General features: G+C 36.2%; 1 protein-coding gene across 2 annotated transcripts in view; it reads left to right on the top strand.

The window, feature by feature from the left end:
- The window catches only part of Dhc64C (dynein heavy chain, cytoplasmic), a 1,460,071-nt gene that overhangs the window by 125,043 nt on the left and 1,315,044 nt on the right, over positions 1 to 19,984 (top strand). For both annotated transcript variants that reach the window (XM_090376486.1, XM_090376487.1), the window contains exons 9-10: positions 8,203 to 8,359; positions 14,918 to 15,009. In XM_090376486.1, the coding sequence (XP_090232612.1) occupies positions 8,203 to 8,359; positions 14,918 to 15,009 (249 nt within the window). The remainder of the gene's footprint in view (positions 1 to 8,202; positions 8,360 to 14,917; positions 15,010 to 19,984) is intronic.

Genomic DNA, 19,984 nt, shown 5'->3' with positions numbered 1-19,984 from the left:
CCACCTGGCTATGGAGGCGCTCCTCCAGGAACAAGTCATAACAGAGTGTGTGATGGTGAACTATGAAGATAAAATTTTAGTTGACATTGCAATACTGACACTTGTTGAACTGGAGTTGGCAGTAGTAAGTTCTTTTCATTTGTTGAACACTGAGTGAGTGAAGTTGTGCAGGGCTCTGATGTTGGTGCTGGAGGGAAGTAAGCAATTTTTTTGACTCAAAGAAAACCTTTGAATGAAGGTAATCACCAGTTGGTGTAATCATTGTGGGTTGTACAATGATTATTAAACAAGGTATGAGTCATCAACAGCATCACAACCTTTCCAGATATAATTGTAAGTATATTGGAATTACGAAAATTTATTTTGTTTCTCAGAGCAAACTAAACATAATTACAATTAATAAGCTTTCGGCTGGGAGGCAGCCTTCTTCAGATTGAATACATGAATGGCAGTTGGAATAGAGATGTGCACTGCCAGGATGGTGCGTGAGGCGCGTGGTTAATTGTTTGTTGATGTTTGTGGCTGTGACATATTATTATTATTATTATTATTATTATTAATAATAGCCATATGGTGCAAGGAAGCCTGAGGCTTATGCTGCACCGGCCAAAAAAAAATTCCCTATTACCCTGAGAGAGAGAGAGAGAGAGAGAGAAGTAGAAAGGAATCACCAAGAAAGAGAAGAATGATGATATCCAGCTCAGGACCCTGGGTGTGCCAAGCCCATACTCACCAGATGTGAGCCCCTGGGGGTCGTGACGTGGCCAGCGTTTGTCTATGGATAGAATTACTGCCTCTGTGATGGGGTTAACTTGGCAACCACTGTTCCTGTTCAAAGAGGCATCCGAGCATTTTATATTTAATGATTCCAACCAGGTGGGCTTTAGGTAATGGTGGGACCTGTCCACAACCATGACATCGCGGTGGGTTGTCCAGACATGCTCGGCGATAGCTGAGTGTTCTACATCTGCCAAACGGATCGCCCTTTTATGTTCTGAGAGACGTTTCTCGAGTCGACGTCCAGTCTCTCTCCAAAGTAGCAGCTGGTGCAGTCACGGCAAGAGATGCGATAGACCAAACTGCTCTGTAGAAGAGTGGGGACAGGTGTTTTTACGTTGGAGATAAGAGAACGCAGTTTCTTGCCTGGCAGTTGGATGCATTTTATCCCATATGATTTTAGGATTCTACCGATCTGTTGTGACAGGTTGGGGTAGTATGGGATAAATGCCCTTGTGCATGACTCGTCACTGTTGGCATTGCTGTTGGTCGTCACGTCGCGTGCCTGTAGATCACACCTGTCAAGGACGTCGATGAGATAGCCACACTTCGTAAGGTCTACTTTGACTCTAGTGATCTCTTTGCGTCTCTCATCTGTGGAGCTGGAGTGTGTCCTGGCGCGAGTTAGCAAGGATCGGGCAGTGGAGAGGAGGTGGCCCCGCGTGTGTGCTGACCGGAAGTTGGTAAATTGGCCAGCACACATAGGTTTGCGATAAACTGTCGTCTTCAAGCATGTGTCTTCGCGCTGGACAAGTGTATCTAGGTATGGTATAGGATCATATGGGATAAAATGCATCCAACTGCCTGGCAAGAAACTGCGTTCTCTTATCTCCAACGTAAAAACACCCGTCCCCACTCTTCTACAGAGCGGTTTGGTCTATCGCATCTCTTGCCGTGACTGCACCAGCTGCTACTTTGGAGAGACTGGACGTCGACTCGAGAAACGTCTCTCAGAACATAAAAGGGCAATCCGTTTGGCAGATGTAGAACACTCAGCTATCGCCGAGCATGTCTGGACAACCTGCCACGACATCGCCCCCACACTGCGATGTCGTGGTTGTGGACAGGTCCCACCATTACCTAAAGTACACCTGGTTGGAATTGTTAAATATAAGATGCTTGGATGCCTCTTTGAACAGGAACAATGGTTGCCAAGTTAGCCCCATCACAGAGGCAGTAATTCTATCCATAGACAAACGCTGGCCACGTCACCACCATATGCCACAGCCACAAACATCAACAAACAATTAACCACGCGCCTCACGCACCATCCTGGCAGTGCACATCTCTATTCCAACTGCCATTCATGTATTCAATCTGAAGAAGGCTGCCTCCCAGCCGAAAGCTTATTAATTGTAATTATGTTTAGTTTGCTCTGAGAAACAAAATAAATTTTCGTAATGAATCCAGAGCACGTAGGCCTTTTTTACTATATTGGAATTCAAATCATGGGCAGCAGAATGCTGTCACCCCTCTCGCTAGTGGATGAACCCACTACTTGGCAGGTATATAGGTTCACCGCATTCATGTAGACGGTAATTTGACGTCAGTATGGATAAATGTCACAAGTGAACAGACTTTGAAAGAGGGATGATGTGGGTGCAACGCATGGGTCACTCTATCGCAGAGGTGGTACAGAAATTGCACCATCCCTGTTTGACAGTATCAAGAGTGTATCGGGAATATGCCATTTCAGGAATAACATCTCATGGACAGTACTGTGTGTGTGTGGAGAAAGTGGTGGATGAACTTGGCCATCGCCGTCTGTTTCGCATTGTTTCAGCCAACCAGAGAGCAACAATGGCGCAAATCACCGCCGACTTCACTGAGGGAGGTGCTAGGGACATCTCCACCAAGACCTAATAAAGTGATCATTAGCTGCAATAGGCTATGGGACCTGCTGGCCCACAAGAGTCCCATTGCTAACACCACGACACAGGACTGTACAGAAGTCACCAGAATCACATTCCAAATCAATTAACTAAGAAGGGATTCAAATTTCATCAGACTGCTCAGTTTTCCCAATCTTCTCACACTCTGCATTGGACACATCTCCTGTTGTTCTGTGTCGAGCTGAAGTCGGCTCTGCAAATATGCCACAAGCACAGCAATTGATAAGATCCATTCAGAGGAGAATTGTCTGCAGTGATTCTCTCCCAAGCTATAGCATTCTCAAGTCTCTGGAGAATGAGTTTATTTAAATAAAAAAAAAATAAATAAATAATAGCGCTATAACTATCATAATAATTCTGAGAAATGCACAAGGAGACTGATGCATATACCCTTTAAAGAATTTGAAAAGGTAAAATTATTACCTCATCATTTTGTGATATCACAAAATAATGAGGGTTGCTGGTGCAGCATAATTTTGTGTTGCACCAGCAAAAAAAAAAAAAAAAAAAAGAGTAAATACAAATTATACATTTCCCTCATGTAGGTAACTATCCAGTTGACCATTGAATTTCTTCAAACTGCCAGCCTGAACTATCTGTGGAGGCAACTTATTCTGCTAATCAGCTACTCTTAGCTAAAAGAAAATTCCCTGCAATCTAGTCTAAACTTCTTCCCCTGTAATTGAATTTATGGCCTCTAGTTCTGGAGCAGCATAATCAGTGAAAATTCCACCTTCATTCATTTTATTATCCCTCCTCTCAGAGCCTTATAAACCTCAATCAGTTCCTCCCCCCCCCCCAAAAGGTGCCTTGTTGCCAAGCTTTAAACCACATAATTGAAGTTGTCACTCGTATGGTTGCCCTTTTGCTGATCTCTCCCTGAGAATTGCTTGTCTTTGGACCCTTTCAAAAGCTGTCTTCTTTCAGATGATACCTCTATACTTGAACACAGTATTCCAAATGCGGTCTTAAACAGTTGCCATATTCAGTGGGATTATGAAAGCCTTTTTTACAGGCTATTATTTGATAAATCACTGATAGAATATCATAGACTTTCCTGGCTATCTGTTTATATTGCTCAAAAACTTATCTGCCCATATTGTAACTCCCATATCCCTTTTTTCCTCTGCTGTTTCTTGAATTTAATTGAACCCATCAAGTGTATAAGTTAGTTTTGAGATGCTGTTTCCTAAGTGTTAGAACCTTGCATTTTACTGAATTAAAATATAGCTGCTACTTTTCTGATCATCTTTGAAGCCTTTTCAAGTTCCTGAACAAGTATTGCTTGGCAGTTGATCATTAACGACTCTCTGAATCTTTTTATGTCCTCTGCAAATTTTGACATCACACTCTTCATTGATGTCATTTATGAAAGTCGGAAAGAACAGTGGTTCACAACCCCAGGGGCTCCCATCTGGTGAGTATGGGCTTGGCATACCCAGGGTCCTGAGCTGGATATCATTATTCTTCTATTTCTTGGTGATTTCTCTCTCTCTCTCTCTCTCTGGGTAACTTGGAATTTTTTTTTTTTTTTTTTTTTTCCGGCTGGTGCAGCATAAGCCTCAGGCTTCCTTGCACTATATGGCTAATAATAATAATAACAACCTGATCCTTGGGAAAGCCACTTTTGATGTTATACTAATCTGAAGAATATCCATTAATTTCAACCCTCTGTCTACTGCCATTCAGCCATCCTGCAATCCATTTTAGAATCTTTCCAGTAATCCCAATGTGCGCCAGCTAATGTAGTAAACTCGCATGAGGGATTGAGTGAAATGCCTTGCTAAAATCCAAATAAACTATGTTGAAATTATTCTCTACATACAACTCAAGAGTTGCTGTGACAATATAGTTTACCAGTATACTTAAAGATGATTTTCTCTTAAAAATACCATGTGTTGTCCTTCAGATTGCAATTTCTGGATATATGCAATCAACTCCAGGAGCCTTATTGCCTTTAGGCCTGAAAGTTTTTCTAATCAATAGTCATCTGTGATTTTTGTGTATTATTTTTGTATTCTAATAATTTCATGTCTCAGACTCACTCACGCCCTCTCCTCAGTACAAAAGGTTTTTCCTCGGTCAAGACCAACATGAGGTACCTAATCATTTCATCACTAACCCCAGCTGGGTTATGTAAGACTTTTCTACACCCAGTACACAAGGGTGTGATCTGTCTGATTCATTTTCTTCTTCCTTTTATTCAAATGCATGAAAAATCCCTTATGCCTATTATTTGCTCTCTTAGACAGTGCTTTCCTCACACTCAACTTTGGTTTCCCCTGACCTTATCTGTGATACTATTACAGATTAACTAGTAGCTGTACTTTTTGTTGTTTGCTTACCTTCTCCTATCTTTTTCTGTTCAATTAGCGTGGCCAGCTCCATATTCATCCATCTTTGCATCCTCCTCATGCATATATTTTCTTATTGTTATATATGCATTCATGACTTCTGTGATTATTATAATTTTTTTTTTAAGAAACCCCTAAACATGAAAGGTATCAAATCCTGTAGTACTTAGTACCATGCAAAAAGAGGATGGGGGATGCTGGAATATTCTGTCTTCTGCAATCTGCCCAATTCATAGATGCTGTGCAGCATTTTAAACTGTCATAGTCTCCCTTTTTGGGAAGGCATCATTTTTAATTGTATCTCATATTGTGGCTACCATCAAAAAATGATGCCTTTCACACTACATAAGTAGTTTAATTTATGGGTAAACTATGGTGTATCTACCCCAATATTATATAGTTAATTTAAATCCATATCATATTATGCCTTGTGCATTTAATCTTCATATATTGTATCATTCTGTACACCATTTGGCATCTCTCATATTGCGGAACCACCACAGTTGCGGTGGTTCCGCAATATGAGAAACCACCGCAACTGTGATGGCATGTTGGCCTGTCATTGGTGGGTGGGTACCTGCCCACCCACCGATGATAGGCCAACAGCTTTGAAACAGTGCCGTCTGGGTGGTGATATCCACTGAGAATAAATAACATTAGTTTTCTCTACTGGAGAAGCGCTACTTATTCGAAGTAGTGCAATACCTGATATCTCATTGTGAAGGTAGCCACAATGAGATACAATTTAAAAACGATGCCTTTCACACTGTGTAAGTAGTTTCATTTATGGTGTATCTGCACCTATATTATATAGTTAATTTAAACCTATATCATATTATGCCTTGTGCATTTAATCTTAACATGATTAATGTCATAAGCGAAACATTAGAACTGTAAAGACAACAACTGAGCGTTACTTCCCATCCCTTGATACCAAAAAATATTTGTGGGTAAGAGACACACTTGCAACAAGAAAACCTTCCAATGTTAGAACTTAATTTGCAAGAGGATGAAGAATTAGCTGAGATCTGTAGTGACCAGTTGCTGGAAATTCACTTTAATAACACTAATATTAGCAAATTTTGGATCAAAATTCAAAATGAATTTTGGAAAAGGCAATTAGAATTTTATTGCAGTTTTCCACTTCCTACTTGTGCCAAACAGGGTTTTTCTCTTTAAATGAGATTAAACAAAAAAACAGAGAGAGAAATTAAAGTCAGTAGAAGAGGAGCTGAGAGTAAGCCAATGCATACATATATAAATCCTGGTATTAAAAACTGTGCGACTACCATCAAACCCAACTGTCTCGCTGATTAAAATGTTATAATTGTATATTTTGTTTTTATTTAATAATATTAATTTTTTATATATTTTCTTTTAAATTTCTTTCTAAAATTTCTTATGCAATTCATGTATGTTCAAAAAAGGGACATTAAAAGCATTTAAAACAAATATGTGTATTACTAAATATACCCAACACAAGTAACTTTGTGTGTGTGTGTAAATTATAAATAATATCAAATTATAAATATTATTTATAATTTTATTTATATTTATTTATTTATGTTTATATATATTATATTATAAAAATCAAATAAATAAAAAAAAATATTTTTTTATATATATATATATATATATAACATTTTAATAAAATGTAAAAATTAAATCAAAAGTATGCCAGTATCATGGCAAACCAGAGAGTGAAGTTGAAATTTAACCCATAAATGAAGAATAGGGTACTGTTGGAGAAATTTTCTTAAATAATTTAGAAAATAGTCCAAATTAAAAGAAATTTAATGGCACACCCCCCTGTGCTAAGCAACTGTTTCCGAATTTCTTGAAATATCACTGTATGTAAACATTCTGCCAACAATACAGACATAAGTAAAAATAAAATGAAAAATAGTACAACATATAATATTGAATAGAAAAGCCTTGACCATTATGCCCCATCTCGTCAATGAACCAGGAGGCCATATAATAGTCAGGGAACCACTGCATTTTGAGCTCTAAACAAATTATGCCACGATAGAATGATACTAGGATCAAACTTCCGATGCAATAGATTTGCATAATGGTGATCTATATGCAGTGTTGAAATAATAGGACAGAAAAGATATATTCACGTGGAAGAAACCACACTACTGAACCGACAAAGCAACTGCTAAGCTTATATATATATCTGGAAATAAATTGGGCTATAGATCTTGCTGTCTTTATTTTTTTATTTTCATTTAATTTTGCACCAAATTTCACTGTCTAATATTTGATTCATTTGGATTTAATTTAAATTATATATATTATATCTGTATATATAATATATATGAGTATAGTGATTGTAGTGTGCCACAAAATTTTAGTGTCTTGAAAACTGCCGCAACAATGAAAAGTTTGAGAAACACTGTACTATAGTATATATAGTAAACCAAACCAAACCAGGAGTTCCATTTCACCCATTTTATTGACAACATTCCTTACATAACAATAGACACAGTTGAAACTAAATATTCTTCTATAGTTTACTCTCCTGAAACACCCCCTTGAAGATATTTTGGTTTTTCCATAGCTTTGTCTTCCTGATCATTTGAAACATTGTCACCCTCAGAACATCTTGCCAACATCAGCTGCTGTGGCAATAAAAAAAAAATAAAAATAAATTTTTTTTTTTTAACACTACTAGTCTTTCATACTTGGCCCACAAACTCTTCGAACGTCTCCTGTACACTAACCTGTCTATGTGACAGAATCTTGAATAAAAATCGTAATTTTTAATATTTTAAATTTTTATTAAAGACCTTGTAATGTGTATATATATATATATAGGCACCGTTTCAAAGCTGTTGGCCTACCATCGGTGGGTGGGCAGGTACTCAGATAATGCAAACATGCCATCACAGTTGTGAAGTGGTTCCACAATCTGAGAGATGCCAAATAGTGTATTTATTCTGAAGTTTTTATGAGTGAGTTGGATTCATCTTAGTGATGCCTTGATCATGGTTTGTAGTTTCAAGTGCAGTAATTTTTATTTCTATGAATATGCTTCTTTTTTCCATTTTCCCCCTCCTCCCCCTCTCTTCTGGTAAATAGTGGAATATCAGAACACCAAATTGTTTGATTTGACAAATGCATTAGATGTCCATGTCTTTAATATAGATTCTTTGCTAATTATTTTTATTTAGGTTTCGAAGACAGCATGAGCAGTTACGTACTGTAATTGTACGTGTTTTAAGACCAGCATTGGCGCCACGTCCACCACAACCTTTAGGTTCTCCTGTTGATGATCAGCAAGAGAATAAAACTGATAGTTTTGATGCAGCTGATGTAAATGCTATTGAGGTGAGCATTCAGATAGATATTTTGTTTGTGTTATGTTGTATTATTTTTAAAAAGCATGTTCAGGTTAGGTACCACATAATAATGAAAACTTCATTATGAGTTCTACATAATGAACTTTTGTGTCGACGTTACATATAGTGTATTTTCTATAGTGTATTTTTTACTCTTTTTGGCATTTCACAAAGTCTAGATTTTCTGAATACCTTAAAATACCCTTTTTTGCATTTTCAGTTTTCATAATTTAATTTATCATTAATTAGCATTATTGATATTTGTTTGATTATTCATCCTTTTGATATTGTTTTTCTCTTGATCTTCCTTCCTCTAACAAAAAATTAAGGGTTCCTGGCATTCAAATTTTAAGTAGCTAATACTACATAATTTAAAAATAACAAACATATAAACAGCATTTTTTTTTTTTTTTTTTTTTGTTGTGGATATTGTATTTTATTACATTTCATATTGTCATGCATAAATTTCCCTTTTTATCATATTCAGTGATTCAATTTGTCCTCTACACATCATAATTTCCTATATAGTTGTAAAGTAAGGGTTGCATTCTGCAGAATGTTATGTAAGTCGGAATTTCCCCCATGCTTGTCAGCACTTGCAACTGTGCTCGCTGAATTGATTGAATCAAAAAAGAAATGTTCAACAAACATGTAAATAGAATTATTTATTTTATTTATTCAATTTTTTTATCTCATGCACAGGAAAAATTACAAAAGCGTGCAATTTAAAAAAATTTCATGATCATCATTGGTCCGGCTTAGGTCTTTTTAAGGCCTGTTCCGTTGTAGCTCTTGGAAGTGGTTTTGATCTCGCCATCGCTGTCATCAATCTTGTTGTCCTTCTCTGTACTCATTCTAGCAACTTTACATCGTTTCTAAAATGAGGCCTCCAGACCTGTATGCAGTACTCGAGGCCTTGTATAAGGCCTCATTGCCTTATACAAAGGTATAAACACCTCCTTGTCTCTGCTAGCAAAATTCCTATATATCATTGACAAAACTCCATGACCTTCTCTGGCAGCCAGTTTAAAAACAGTCCGAACAAGTGCTGCCACCAGCCAACATCCATTTACTGTTCAAAAAATTATAAAATTACAAAAAAAAACAGAATAAAGGCATGACGTCAGTAAGTTTTACTCTCGAGTATCATTGCCAGAATCGATGTCTTCAGCTGATAAGTACACCGCTGTGGTGATTTAGAAGGGACTGGCCACTCAACCTTACGAAAGAACATGTTAATGGATGAGTGGATGGTGGCTTTTTTCTTTTCATCGTAGATTTTTTTTGTAGCAAGCATATCATTCACTTCCTTTAACTTTTAAGAATCGTTTGCTGTCAGGATCCATCTTCTCAAACCTTGCCATTGCTGATGCAATTTCACAAAATGCCATTGCCATCTCTCTGATGAAGCATCTCGGCTCTGCATTTGATTCATCTTGAGGTTCGTCAGCATTTTCTTCTTTCATTATCGCTGCCCGCAAGTCATAAGTTCTTTTGTTAGATAATTCCTTCTCTTCTTCTCTATTAACTCCTCCATGTCTTTGGCATCAACCTCCATTTGAAGTAGCTCTGCAACCTTTACAATCTTATCTGTAATCTCTTCATATGATTCATCTTTTTCAAACCCTCTGAAACCCTCTTCGAATTGAAATCATCTAGATGCATAGGATGTCCAGGAGCATTATCTAATAGAAGCAAAATCTTGAAAGGAACGTCGTTGTCTTTACAATATTTTTCAACCTTGGGAATGAAGCAGCATTTAAACCAATCCTCAAAGAGATATTGTTATCCATGCTCTCTGGTCCGATCAGAAATGCACTGGTAGCTTTATTGATTCCCTTAAATGCACAAGGATTTCCAGAATGATACACAAGCAGTGGTTTTTTAATCTGTAATCTCCTGCTGAATTAGCCCCAAGCAAGCATGTGTCCCTATCTTTTGAAGTCTTGAAACCTAGCATTGTCTCTTCCTCTTTGGCATTGTATGTTCAATCTGGCAGGCGCCGCCGTAGCCAGGTGGGAAGGAGCAGCAGTGCGTAGCACACGCTTCTTGATTAGACCGGGGTTCGAGCCCATCGCCACCAAATACGGAGGATGCGGAAAGGTCAGGGAATGACCACCGCATATCCTTGAGCAATATGGCCTTAGTTGCTAATGCTCCTAAAAACCAAATAACAAATAACAGTTCGATCTGGCATTTTTTTCCAATACAGAGCAATCTCATCAATGTTAAAAATTTGCTCCATTGAATAACTGCTTTCATAAATTTTTTCCAACACATCACAAAATTTCTCTGCAGCTGCAGAATTGGCACTGATGACTTCACCACATACTTTAACGTTGTGGAAACCAATCTGATGCTTGAACCTATTAAACCACCTGTTGCTTGCCATGAACTTGGGTTGTGGTTCTCCATACTTATTCTTCTTTATCTTTATGAATACTTCTTGCTTTTGCTTGAATGGTCATTAGACTCAGGGGCACCTGCTTCCAAACCTGATTTTTCCATATTAACAGCTGTTCCATCTTCGATATAGCACCTGAAGCTGTTTTGTGATCACTGTTGATCTTAAGTGCATTGATCCTTTGACATGTTCTTTTATACCCACACTGCCCTTTAAATAGTATTCATTGTTGAAGCAGTGAGACCTAATTCTCTTTCAATAGATGACAAACTTTGTCCTGCTTCGTACTTCTTAATCATTTTCATCTTCATTTCTAAATTAATTTTGTTTAGTTTCCTGTCACTGCCAGCACTAGCACTTTCCATTGGTCCCTTTCCCTTCATCATTGTAATATGTAAATAGGAATGAAGAGAAGTTTCTGAAAATTTGTTTTTTATATGATTGAAGATTTCAGTGAAGGGGAATACATTTCACCATAATAGTGTAAAAACCCACACAATTGCAGTTATCGGTATTATCGCAAATGCAATAAGATCGGGTTTACTACCTGTTTATAATTAGATGCACTAACAGAAATCCCAATAAACCAGAAGTGCAAATTGTTTTTATTGTTTTTTGGTTGTGACCTCTGAAATGTGCTTTAGAAAAATATCAAAAGGCTTTCAAAATTCACTCTTACAACGGGAACATATGATAACGATGAAAGGGTAGTGCAATTTCCATTATAAATACGGCCTTTTAGAGAGATAAATAGCTTAGTAATATAGCAAAATTTTCAACTTCCAAGGACATGAAATGAATTAAAAAAAAAAAGAAAAAAAAAGTGTTATTGGATTCACTTTACGATATTTTCAGCTGTTCTATTTATTTTCCATTTATTCCTACTGGATGAAAAATGTTTACACACGATTTTTTTTTTTTAAGTTTAAATCAGCCGGCAAAAATTTATGTAAAGTCGAATTTCCATAAGTCAAGTATTACGTAAGTTGGGGAGTTCCTGTAATGGTCTGAATATTCTATAATTTTCAGAATTTGTTAAGAACACTCACTAGCTTCTTATTACTGCTGATTTGGATGACTTGTTTATTTTTAATATGTAGATACTTTATCATATTTTTGGCAACATTTTGGCCTATTTTTAATTAAACTTGCAGAAGTTATGAGTTATTAATTTTAAATAAAATTTCCAAAAATACTGTTCTGGTGGTCTGTATGTGTACTCTGCTTTTCTCTGTGCAGTCGAAGTGTATTCTTACAGAGTCAACCTAAATTTCTCTAACTAGCATATATTTTTCAATTTAACCTTATACACTTAACTATAGTCTGGCCAAGCAAAGATAACTTCAGTTTAAGGATTAATGAAATGTGGTAGACTTGTTTCTTCAGTGTTTCAAGGTGTATCATTTCAAGTTGGTTATCTTCACATGCTATAATGTATTATGGATGGCTTCCAATGCGGTGATGTAATGCAGAATGGCAAGTGTTTAATGTATTGCGTTAGTGTATTTAATCTCATGCAAAAATTTACTTGCATGTTACACATTTGTAAAGAGCAGAGTTAGACTGGTTTAACATTCTCACAGTAATTTTACAATATTAGCCTCAGTAAACTCAGAGCTTTCTAAAGCTTGCATTCAATTAAAAAGTGCTTTAAGCAGAAACATATTTCCTCATCAGTGTATTTTGACAACATTTAACTTTGATTATTTATGAGTGACAACAACATGACATTCTGACTAAAGCTAATTAAAAAAATACATCTGGTTTCCATAAAGTATATCTTGGGAGACAAGTGCAAAATCTAACTTGATTTTGTCAAACGTGACATGCATTTATATTTAGATGTCAGTACATATAAAATTGCACTAGTTTACTCAGTGTCATTCTCTCTCTTTGCCATTCTCACTTTCTGGCAACGAAGGAAACATCACAGCTACCTAATTGATCATATTCTGAACCTGCTGACCTTGCTAAGGAGATGAAAGTAGTAAACTTTTGTTAGGTCCTTAGACATGTTGCCATTGCTGGCAATGAGAGTGCTGACAATGCTGCTAATTTCACTGTGGAACTGATGCTTCTTTTAAAATTTCTTTCACTGACTACAAAAATCTTGTCATAAGTTGAAGTATAAATCACTAGCAAACCATCTGGCAAAATGAAGAAGGCAATGGACTGCTTTGGATCAAACCGAATCTCCAGTCTCGGCCATCCACTTTCCATTCAAACCATCAAGAAGGTCATGCTTGCAGGACTAAGGATAAGCCATACACACCTTATTTAATTTTATCTTTCTGCCTCAGATCCACCTTTCTATCCAAACTCACAATCCGTCATATCATAATTGACTGTCCTCTCTATCATAGAGTATGACAAACCACATTCTTTATCAAGGTATTCAGTCCAAAAAACTCCTACTTTAAAACAAATTTTAGATGACAGATCTGATATCAATACAGTTTTCTCTCTCCTGAAAAAGATTCAATGATACAAATGAATTTGATGCTAAATTCCATATATATTGCACATATCTGACTTTCAGTGGCACTTGTTATTTCCTACCATTGTTTGGTGCACAATGGCTTTTAGTCGCTGTTGTGACATAAAATCTGGAACAACTATATTAATTGTAACGCTGCACTTAAAATATGAATTACAGTCCTATTATGTATAGAGGTGCTGTAATTGCTTACACTTTTAGGGATTCTCTCTCATCCCTGAATTCTGTACAGATATGATTACTGTAAACTGCAAAATTTTTTCGATTAACATGTGAACTATTCTATAATTGAAAATTTTCCAGAATCATATCATATTCTTAAAAGTTTGGAAGTACGTGTATTCTGTCTGTAACCATCAAATGCAATTTTTAGTTGATGTGTACTATAAAAGCCGAATAAATTAAATTATTCTCAATAAAAGTAGAAGTGTGTGTATGAATTTTTTCATCAATATCTTTTTAAAATTTTAAAAAGATATTGACAGATCTTGTTGATCAGTTATTATCTTTTCTATAAGCTTCTAAATCTCTGAAAATAATCATTTGAAATTGAACTATGAATAATTGAAGCACTAAGCTAAACATCAGTATTTAGCTTAGTTTCAACATTTATATTTGAAATGTATGTATTTATTTGATATTTTTATATTTCAGCTTGGAATTTCTGAAATTTTCTTGTAGGTATTTGGCTCTTGCTTTTTCTGACAGAAAGATTAAGCCCACCTGTTAAAGATCATGCAATGCATGTATTACTTACTATGTGCCATTGCTATTTGCCCTCTGATCAAGTTCTAGTGACATTTGGTATCTGTTTTAAAGTGGCATAAGTACCAAAGCGCATGTAGAAAGATGTCAAAAGGTTTCTTAAATTGATTCTATGTGCAAAAAATGTCATTTTGGCACAGAATCAATGTAAATGTAATTGCAAGTTAATCATATAATTGATGGTTATGCACTGAAGTTCATTGATTTTTATGCCAAGGGTACCAGGTTTTCTGGTACCCTTGGCATAAAATTCATCAATTGAATTCTGTGCTACTGCATATCATTGGATAACTTAAAGGCCATAATACACAAGGAAAGATATAGCTTCTTTCTAAGGAATTAATCCTCATGAAGACTGGCTACTAAAGCCCTGAGTTGTGTAAGTTTGATCATTTTGATATAAATTTTCATTAGTTTCCAACTAATGGCATTAGTTCATCTAATGCATTCAACTAATGGTAATATTCTTTTTTTCACATTTATTAAATGTAATGAATACGGAAATTGATGTTAATAAATTCTCGTGAAGCAATAATTCTTTCTTAAAAATGAAAATAGTTAACTTTAATTTTTTAAATCAACAATTTTAATATTTTCGACTGCACAAATTAAATTTTTCAAAAATTTCAGAATAATTACATCCACTGAATTAGTGCACATGATTTTTTTTTTTTTTAGTTATTTAAAAGTAGTTTTTAAAATTTATTTACATGTGTAAATGAATGGTTTACACATGTAAAGTAATTAGAATGATTTATGGTCATGTTGTGGAAGCACAATAAAATACTTGTGAACTATTTGACACTTTTTTTATACATTTGATATAAATGCGATGTAATTACTTGTACTTTGTCAATCTGAGAAATATTGATTTCATCTAGGAAGTGAATTTGGCTTATGAAAATGTAAAAGAAGTAGATGGATTGGACATTTCAAAAGAAGGCACTGAAGCCTGGGAAGCTGCTTTGAAAAGGTATAAATGTTTATTTTTATTCATGTTACAGAAATTGAAAAAGATTTGATAGTTACTATGTTAGTCTTTCTTTATTCTTTTCTGTTGTTGGTCCACTGGGATGCTGTTATTTTAAAGAATATCATAGTGATACCTGAGGAACTTTGGGGAACTCATTTGTGTCTCAAGAACAGGAAGTGATAAGCAGATTATACACTTTGATTTGGTTCTGTACCCTTTGAGTACAACTCCTTTCAGGCAACCCATGTTCTTGTCTATCTGTTCATCTCACAGAGTACATCTACTGATGCCCCTGAGTTGTGAAATCTTATAAACATACTGTGACATGGGCTTTGAGGCTGTCACAGACATTCACATTCCCTCAGGTATAACAAGCTAAGGCTTTTCTATCTAGAAATCTGAAATGTTAATAGAACTGATATTCAGGTGACCTTGAGTGAAGTGGGCTGAATTTCGGTGAAAATCTGCTTGTTCTGTGACAACCAAATCTTCTGTTAGCTCCTTCACGATGGCAGGACTATTAGAAACCTAATGTATGGGAAGCAACCACTCGGGTGTGAGCCAACTTAAGCAGGAGGCGAAATGTGAAGGCCACACAGAGGAATGTTGTTACCAGGCAATACTAGGTGGTAGATGACTCTCATCAATCAATGCAAAAGCACCACTTGGTTTATTGGAGGCTTGAAGTGATGAAACCCAGTTGTAGTCTTCAGAGCAGAGTTTAGGCAATCCTCCATCTCTTCCATAATGCAGTATGATTGATGTCTTTGAGGTTATGATGGACATGTCAAGATCCAATCTTCTTTACATTTCAAGAGTTCAGTTCTGAAATGGTGTTTGCAGGCTGGCTGCTAGGTAGTCCACTGGACTGAACCTATTCGTAACTCTACGACACATTTGAATCAGCTAGTCTGTAATCTCGCTGTCTTTAGCCTGCCAGATAAATTGGAGTGAGCCCAAGTAGGGGTATATATATATGTGTGTGTGTGGGGGGGGGGGGTCATTGTCCAGCTCACGTAATGTGAGCTGGATATTATGAGAATATTATGTGAGCTGGGTATATTGTTTTTATGCCATATCCAAAAATTTCTTAATGCAACATGTCTTCCCACTTTTTCTTACTACAAGATTTCTCTTCTTTTTATGGGTTTAAATTGTTTTAAATGTTCTGATGTCAGTGTTTGCTTAGATGATGAAATTAATTATTCTTGTAGGAATGAAATCCTTTATTTCACACACTTTATTCTCTGTATATCTTATCCTTTATCTAGACCTTTTTTTATCTAAAAGTTTCTAATAAATTTGCTAAAACTGTTCAAATAAGTTTTTTTCTATTAGTCACACTAATAGAAAAAATTTCTTCATGAGATCTAAATTTCCCAAACATTTCCTCATTTATTTTTCAAATATATGTTGTCTGTGCCAGTCTGTATGATATCCACTTACATTCTGCCAAGCTCACTTACTTTTTCTGACAGAATCCCAATTATTGGCTGATTAAACCACTGCTCATCTCAAGTGTCCTAATAATTTGCTGTAAGATTCCTTTCAATTCGAAGATGGTAATTGTGCCTATATCCATTCCAATATTGTCTATCAGACATATAGTAATTTGGATTTTTTTTTTTTTATCATCTCTGGCTTAAAATCTCTCTACTGCATGCTGCAAAATTCATCTGTTGCCTCTTTTTTTCTGCCAACTCCACTAATCACTTGGGATTCTTTGACTTCCTTTCTTTGAAACTTAACTTTCTCTATTCCAACTTTACTAACAGAGTTAATTCTCCTTGTGATTTTAATGCTCAACTGTAGGTTGTTTCCATTTTATTGTCACACAGACCAGCTGCTTGAGATGCTAAGGCTTTTGCAATTACTAATGACCTTGCATACATTGTTTGTTTGTTTAACTACCAGAATACCCGACAGTTGTAGTAGTAGTAGTAGTGGCATGTGATGCAAGAATGCAAGTGTATGAGCTTATGCAGCATCAGCAAAAAAAAAAATCACACCATTCCCTCCAAATGCCTGTCCAGTTCCTCCTTAAATTTATTCAACCTATCAACTTTCACAACGACAGATGGAAGTTTGTTCCAGCAATTAACCACCCGCTGGCTAAAGGCAAATTTCCACACATCTATTCTACCTCTGTCTTTTCTTAATTTGAATTTATGCCCCCTTAGGTTCGTAATCTGAACAAGTGGAAGGATTCCATCAGAATTCAGCGTGCTCAACCCATTCAAGGCCTTATACACCTCAATCAGATCACCGCGCAGGTGCCTAGTCTCCAGCCACTGAAGTTAAGCCTCTCTTGGTAAGAGGATCCCTTCATTTCCCTGACCAATCTTGTTGCCCTTCTCTGTATACACTCAAGTAAATTTACATCCTTCCTAAAATGTGAGGCCTCCAGACCTGTACGCAGTACTCGAGGCATGGCCTGACCATTGCCTTATAAAGAGGGATAATCACCTCCTTTTCCCTGCTAGCAAAATTCCTATATATCATTGACAAAACCCCATGACCTGCCCGACAGGTCATGGGGTTTTGCCTCAACAAACCCAAAACAGCATGGGTTTGTCGAGGCAAAGTCTTGTCTGACAAATTTGATTGGATATTATGATGTAGTTACAAAGGAACTGGATGCAAAAAATAATTTTGATGTCATATACTTGGATTTCAGAAAAGCATTTGACACTGCTGTGCATGGAAGACTACTGTACAAATTGGAACAGAATGGTATTAAGGGTAAGTTCCTACAATGGATAAAAGAGTGGTTGAGGGTGAGAAGACAGAGGGTGGTAATCAATGGGTGCTGCTGTTCGTGGACTAATGTTATTAGTGGAATTCCACAGGGTTCCGTGTTGGGTCCACTGTTGTTTTGTATATTTATCAATGATATTGACGAAAGGTATATCAGGCTTAGTGTCGAAGATAGCAGATGGTACAAAGGTTGGCAGGGTTGTTAATGACAGTAATGGCAGTGTGCTACTGCAACAGGATCTAGAAAATTTGGGCAGATGGGCTGAGAAGTGGCAAGTGAAGTTTATCATTGAAAAATGCAAAGTACTGTATATGGGTAGAAGTAACCCCAGAGGAATGTACCAACTGTGTGGTACTGGACCTGGGAGTAATTGGGCAATTGGATATGAAGAATTCCTGAGCAATGCAGACGGGCTGCAAGAGCAGGTCATGGGGTTTTGTCAGTGATATACAGAAATTTTACTAGCAGGGAAAAGGAGGTGATTATCCCTTTGTATAAAGCAATGGTCGGGCAATGCCTTGAGTATTGCATACAGGTCTGGAGGACTCATTTTGGGAAGGATGTAGATTTGCTTGAGCATATACAGAGAAGGGCAACAAGATTGGTGATGGGAATGAAGGGATACTCTTACCAAGCGAGGCTTAAGTTCTGCAAATTGCAGTGGCTGGAGACTAGGCATCTGCAAGGTGATCTGATTGAGATGTATAAGGGCTTGAATGGGTTGAGCACTGAATTCTGATGGGATTCTTCCACTTGCTCAGAATATGAACTTAAAGGGGCATAAATTCAAACTGAGGAAAGACAGATGTTGAATAGATGTGTGTAAATTTGCCTTTAGCCAGTGGGTGGTTAATTGCTGGAACAAACTTCCATCTGTTATTGTGGAAGTTTATAGTTTAAATAAATTTAAGGTGGAACTGGACAAACATTTAGAGGGAATGGCTGTGTGAATTTTTTTTTTTTTTTTTGGCTGATGCTGCTTTCTTGCATCACATGCATCTATTACTACTCTTCTTTTCTACTTTCCTCACCCTTATATTTACTAGCACCTTGGTAACTTTCACATCCATTTATACTTACTTAATTTAATATTAATACAATTTTATATATATATATATATATATATATATTACATGTACTTTGAGGTCATAGTTACAGTTGATGGAAAAAAAAAAATTAACAAAAAATCAAAAATGGATAAGTAAGGTATGACAAATACATCAAAACACTTTTGATGACAGCTTTACCACCTTTATTTTTTTTACTTCATTTTGTTTAATCAATTGGTATTAATAATTTTATTTTACAGTTCCTTCACTTCCAATTGGCTTTGTAATTCAGCCCAAAATTTTCTTAATTCATCATAAATTTTAGGACATTAACGTTCTTTCGCCTTTTTCAAATCTACATTACTTGTTTTTCTGCTATCCTTATCCTTCTAGTCCCTTAATATATATATATATATATATATATATTTTTTTTTTTTTTAGTTAATTGTAATACCAACTAGATAAATTGTACAAATGTATTAGGGGTGAAAGCTATACTCAATTGCTCAAAGTGCCAAATTTAATTAACCCAAGTTGGACTTTTTTTTGACAAAGACAAGAACAATTATAGGGTACAACAAAGAAGTCCAACTTGGGTTAATTAAATTTGGTACTTTGAGCTAATGAATATAGCTTTCACCCTTAATACTTTTGTCCAATTTATCTAGTTGGTATTATAATTAACTAAAATATTGTCATATACAGACAGATGTAATATACAGTCATAAATTTGATGGCATTAATCTGTTCTGCAAATCTTTCTCTTTTTCTATTTACATTTTTTTACACAACTTCACACATAGATAATATATATACAGGATGTCACAAAAATATTGGTAGAAACGTTTAGGGGAGGTAGGTAACATCTAAAGGAATGTGAATCGCATAGGAACCCATAACCATAAACGTCACTGTAAGTTGTTACGCTGCGCTGTTCATCAGTTCGCGAGAGGAAAATTTCTGGTTTACTCATTCAAGCAGTAATCGCCGCACGAAGAGCATGCATTGATATACGATCTGTGAGCTGGCAGACATGCACCTAGTGTATGGATTAGCAGAGGGCCCACACGGTGCCCCCATGCGGCACAACATCACTTCGCAATAAATGTGTGGGCAGGTATGGTCGGTGACTGCCTAGTCGGCCCATACCTGTTACCATCCCGCATGA

This window comes from Mastigoproctus giganteus, chromosome 6 (assembly GCF_048544385.1).
Source record: "Mastigoproctus giganteus isolate SK-2022 chromosome 6, ASM4854438v1, whole genome shotgun sequence".
NCBI lineage: Eukaryota > Metazoa > Arthropoda > Arachnida > Uropygi > Thelyphonidae > Mastigoproctus > Mastigoproctus giganteus.
This window is presented reverse-complemented; position numbering and strand designations above follow the sequence as displayed.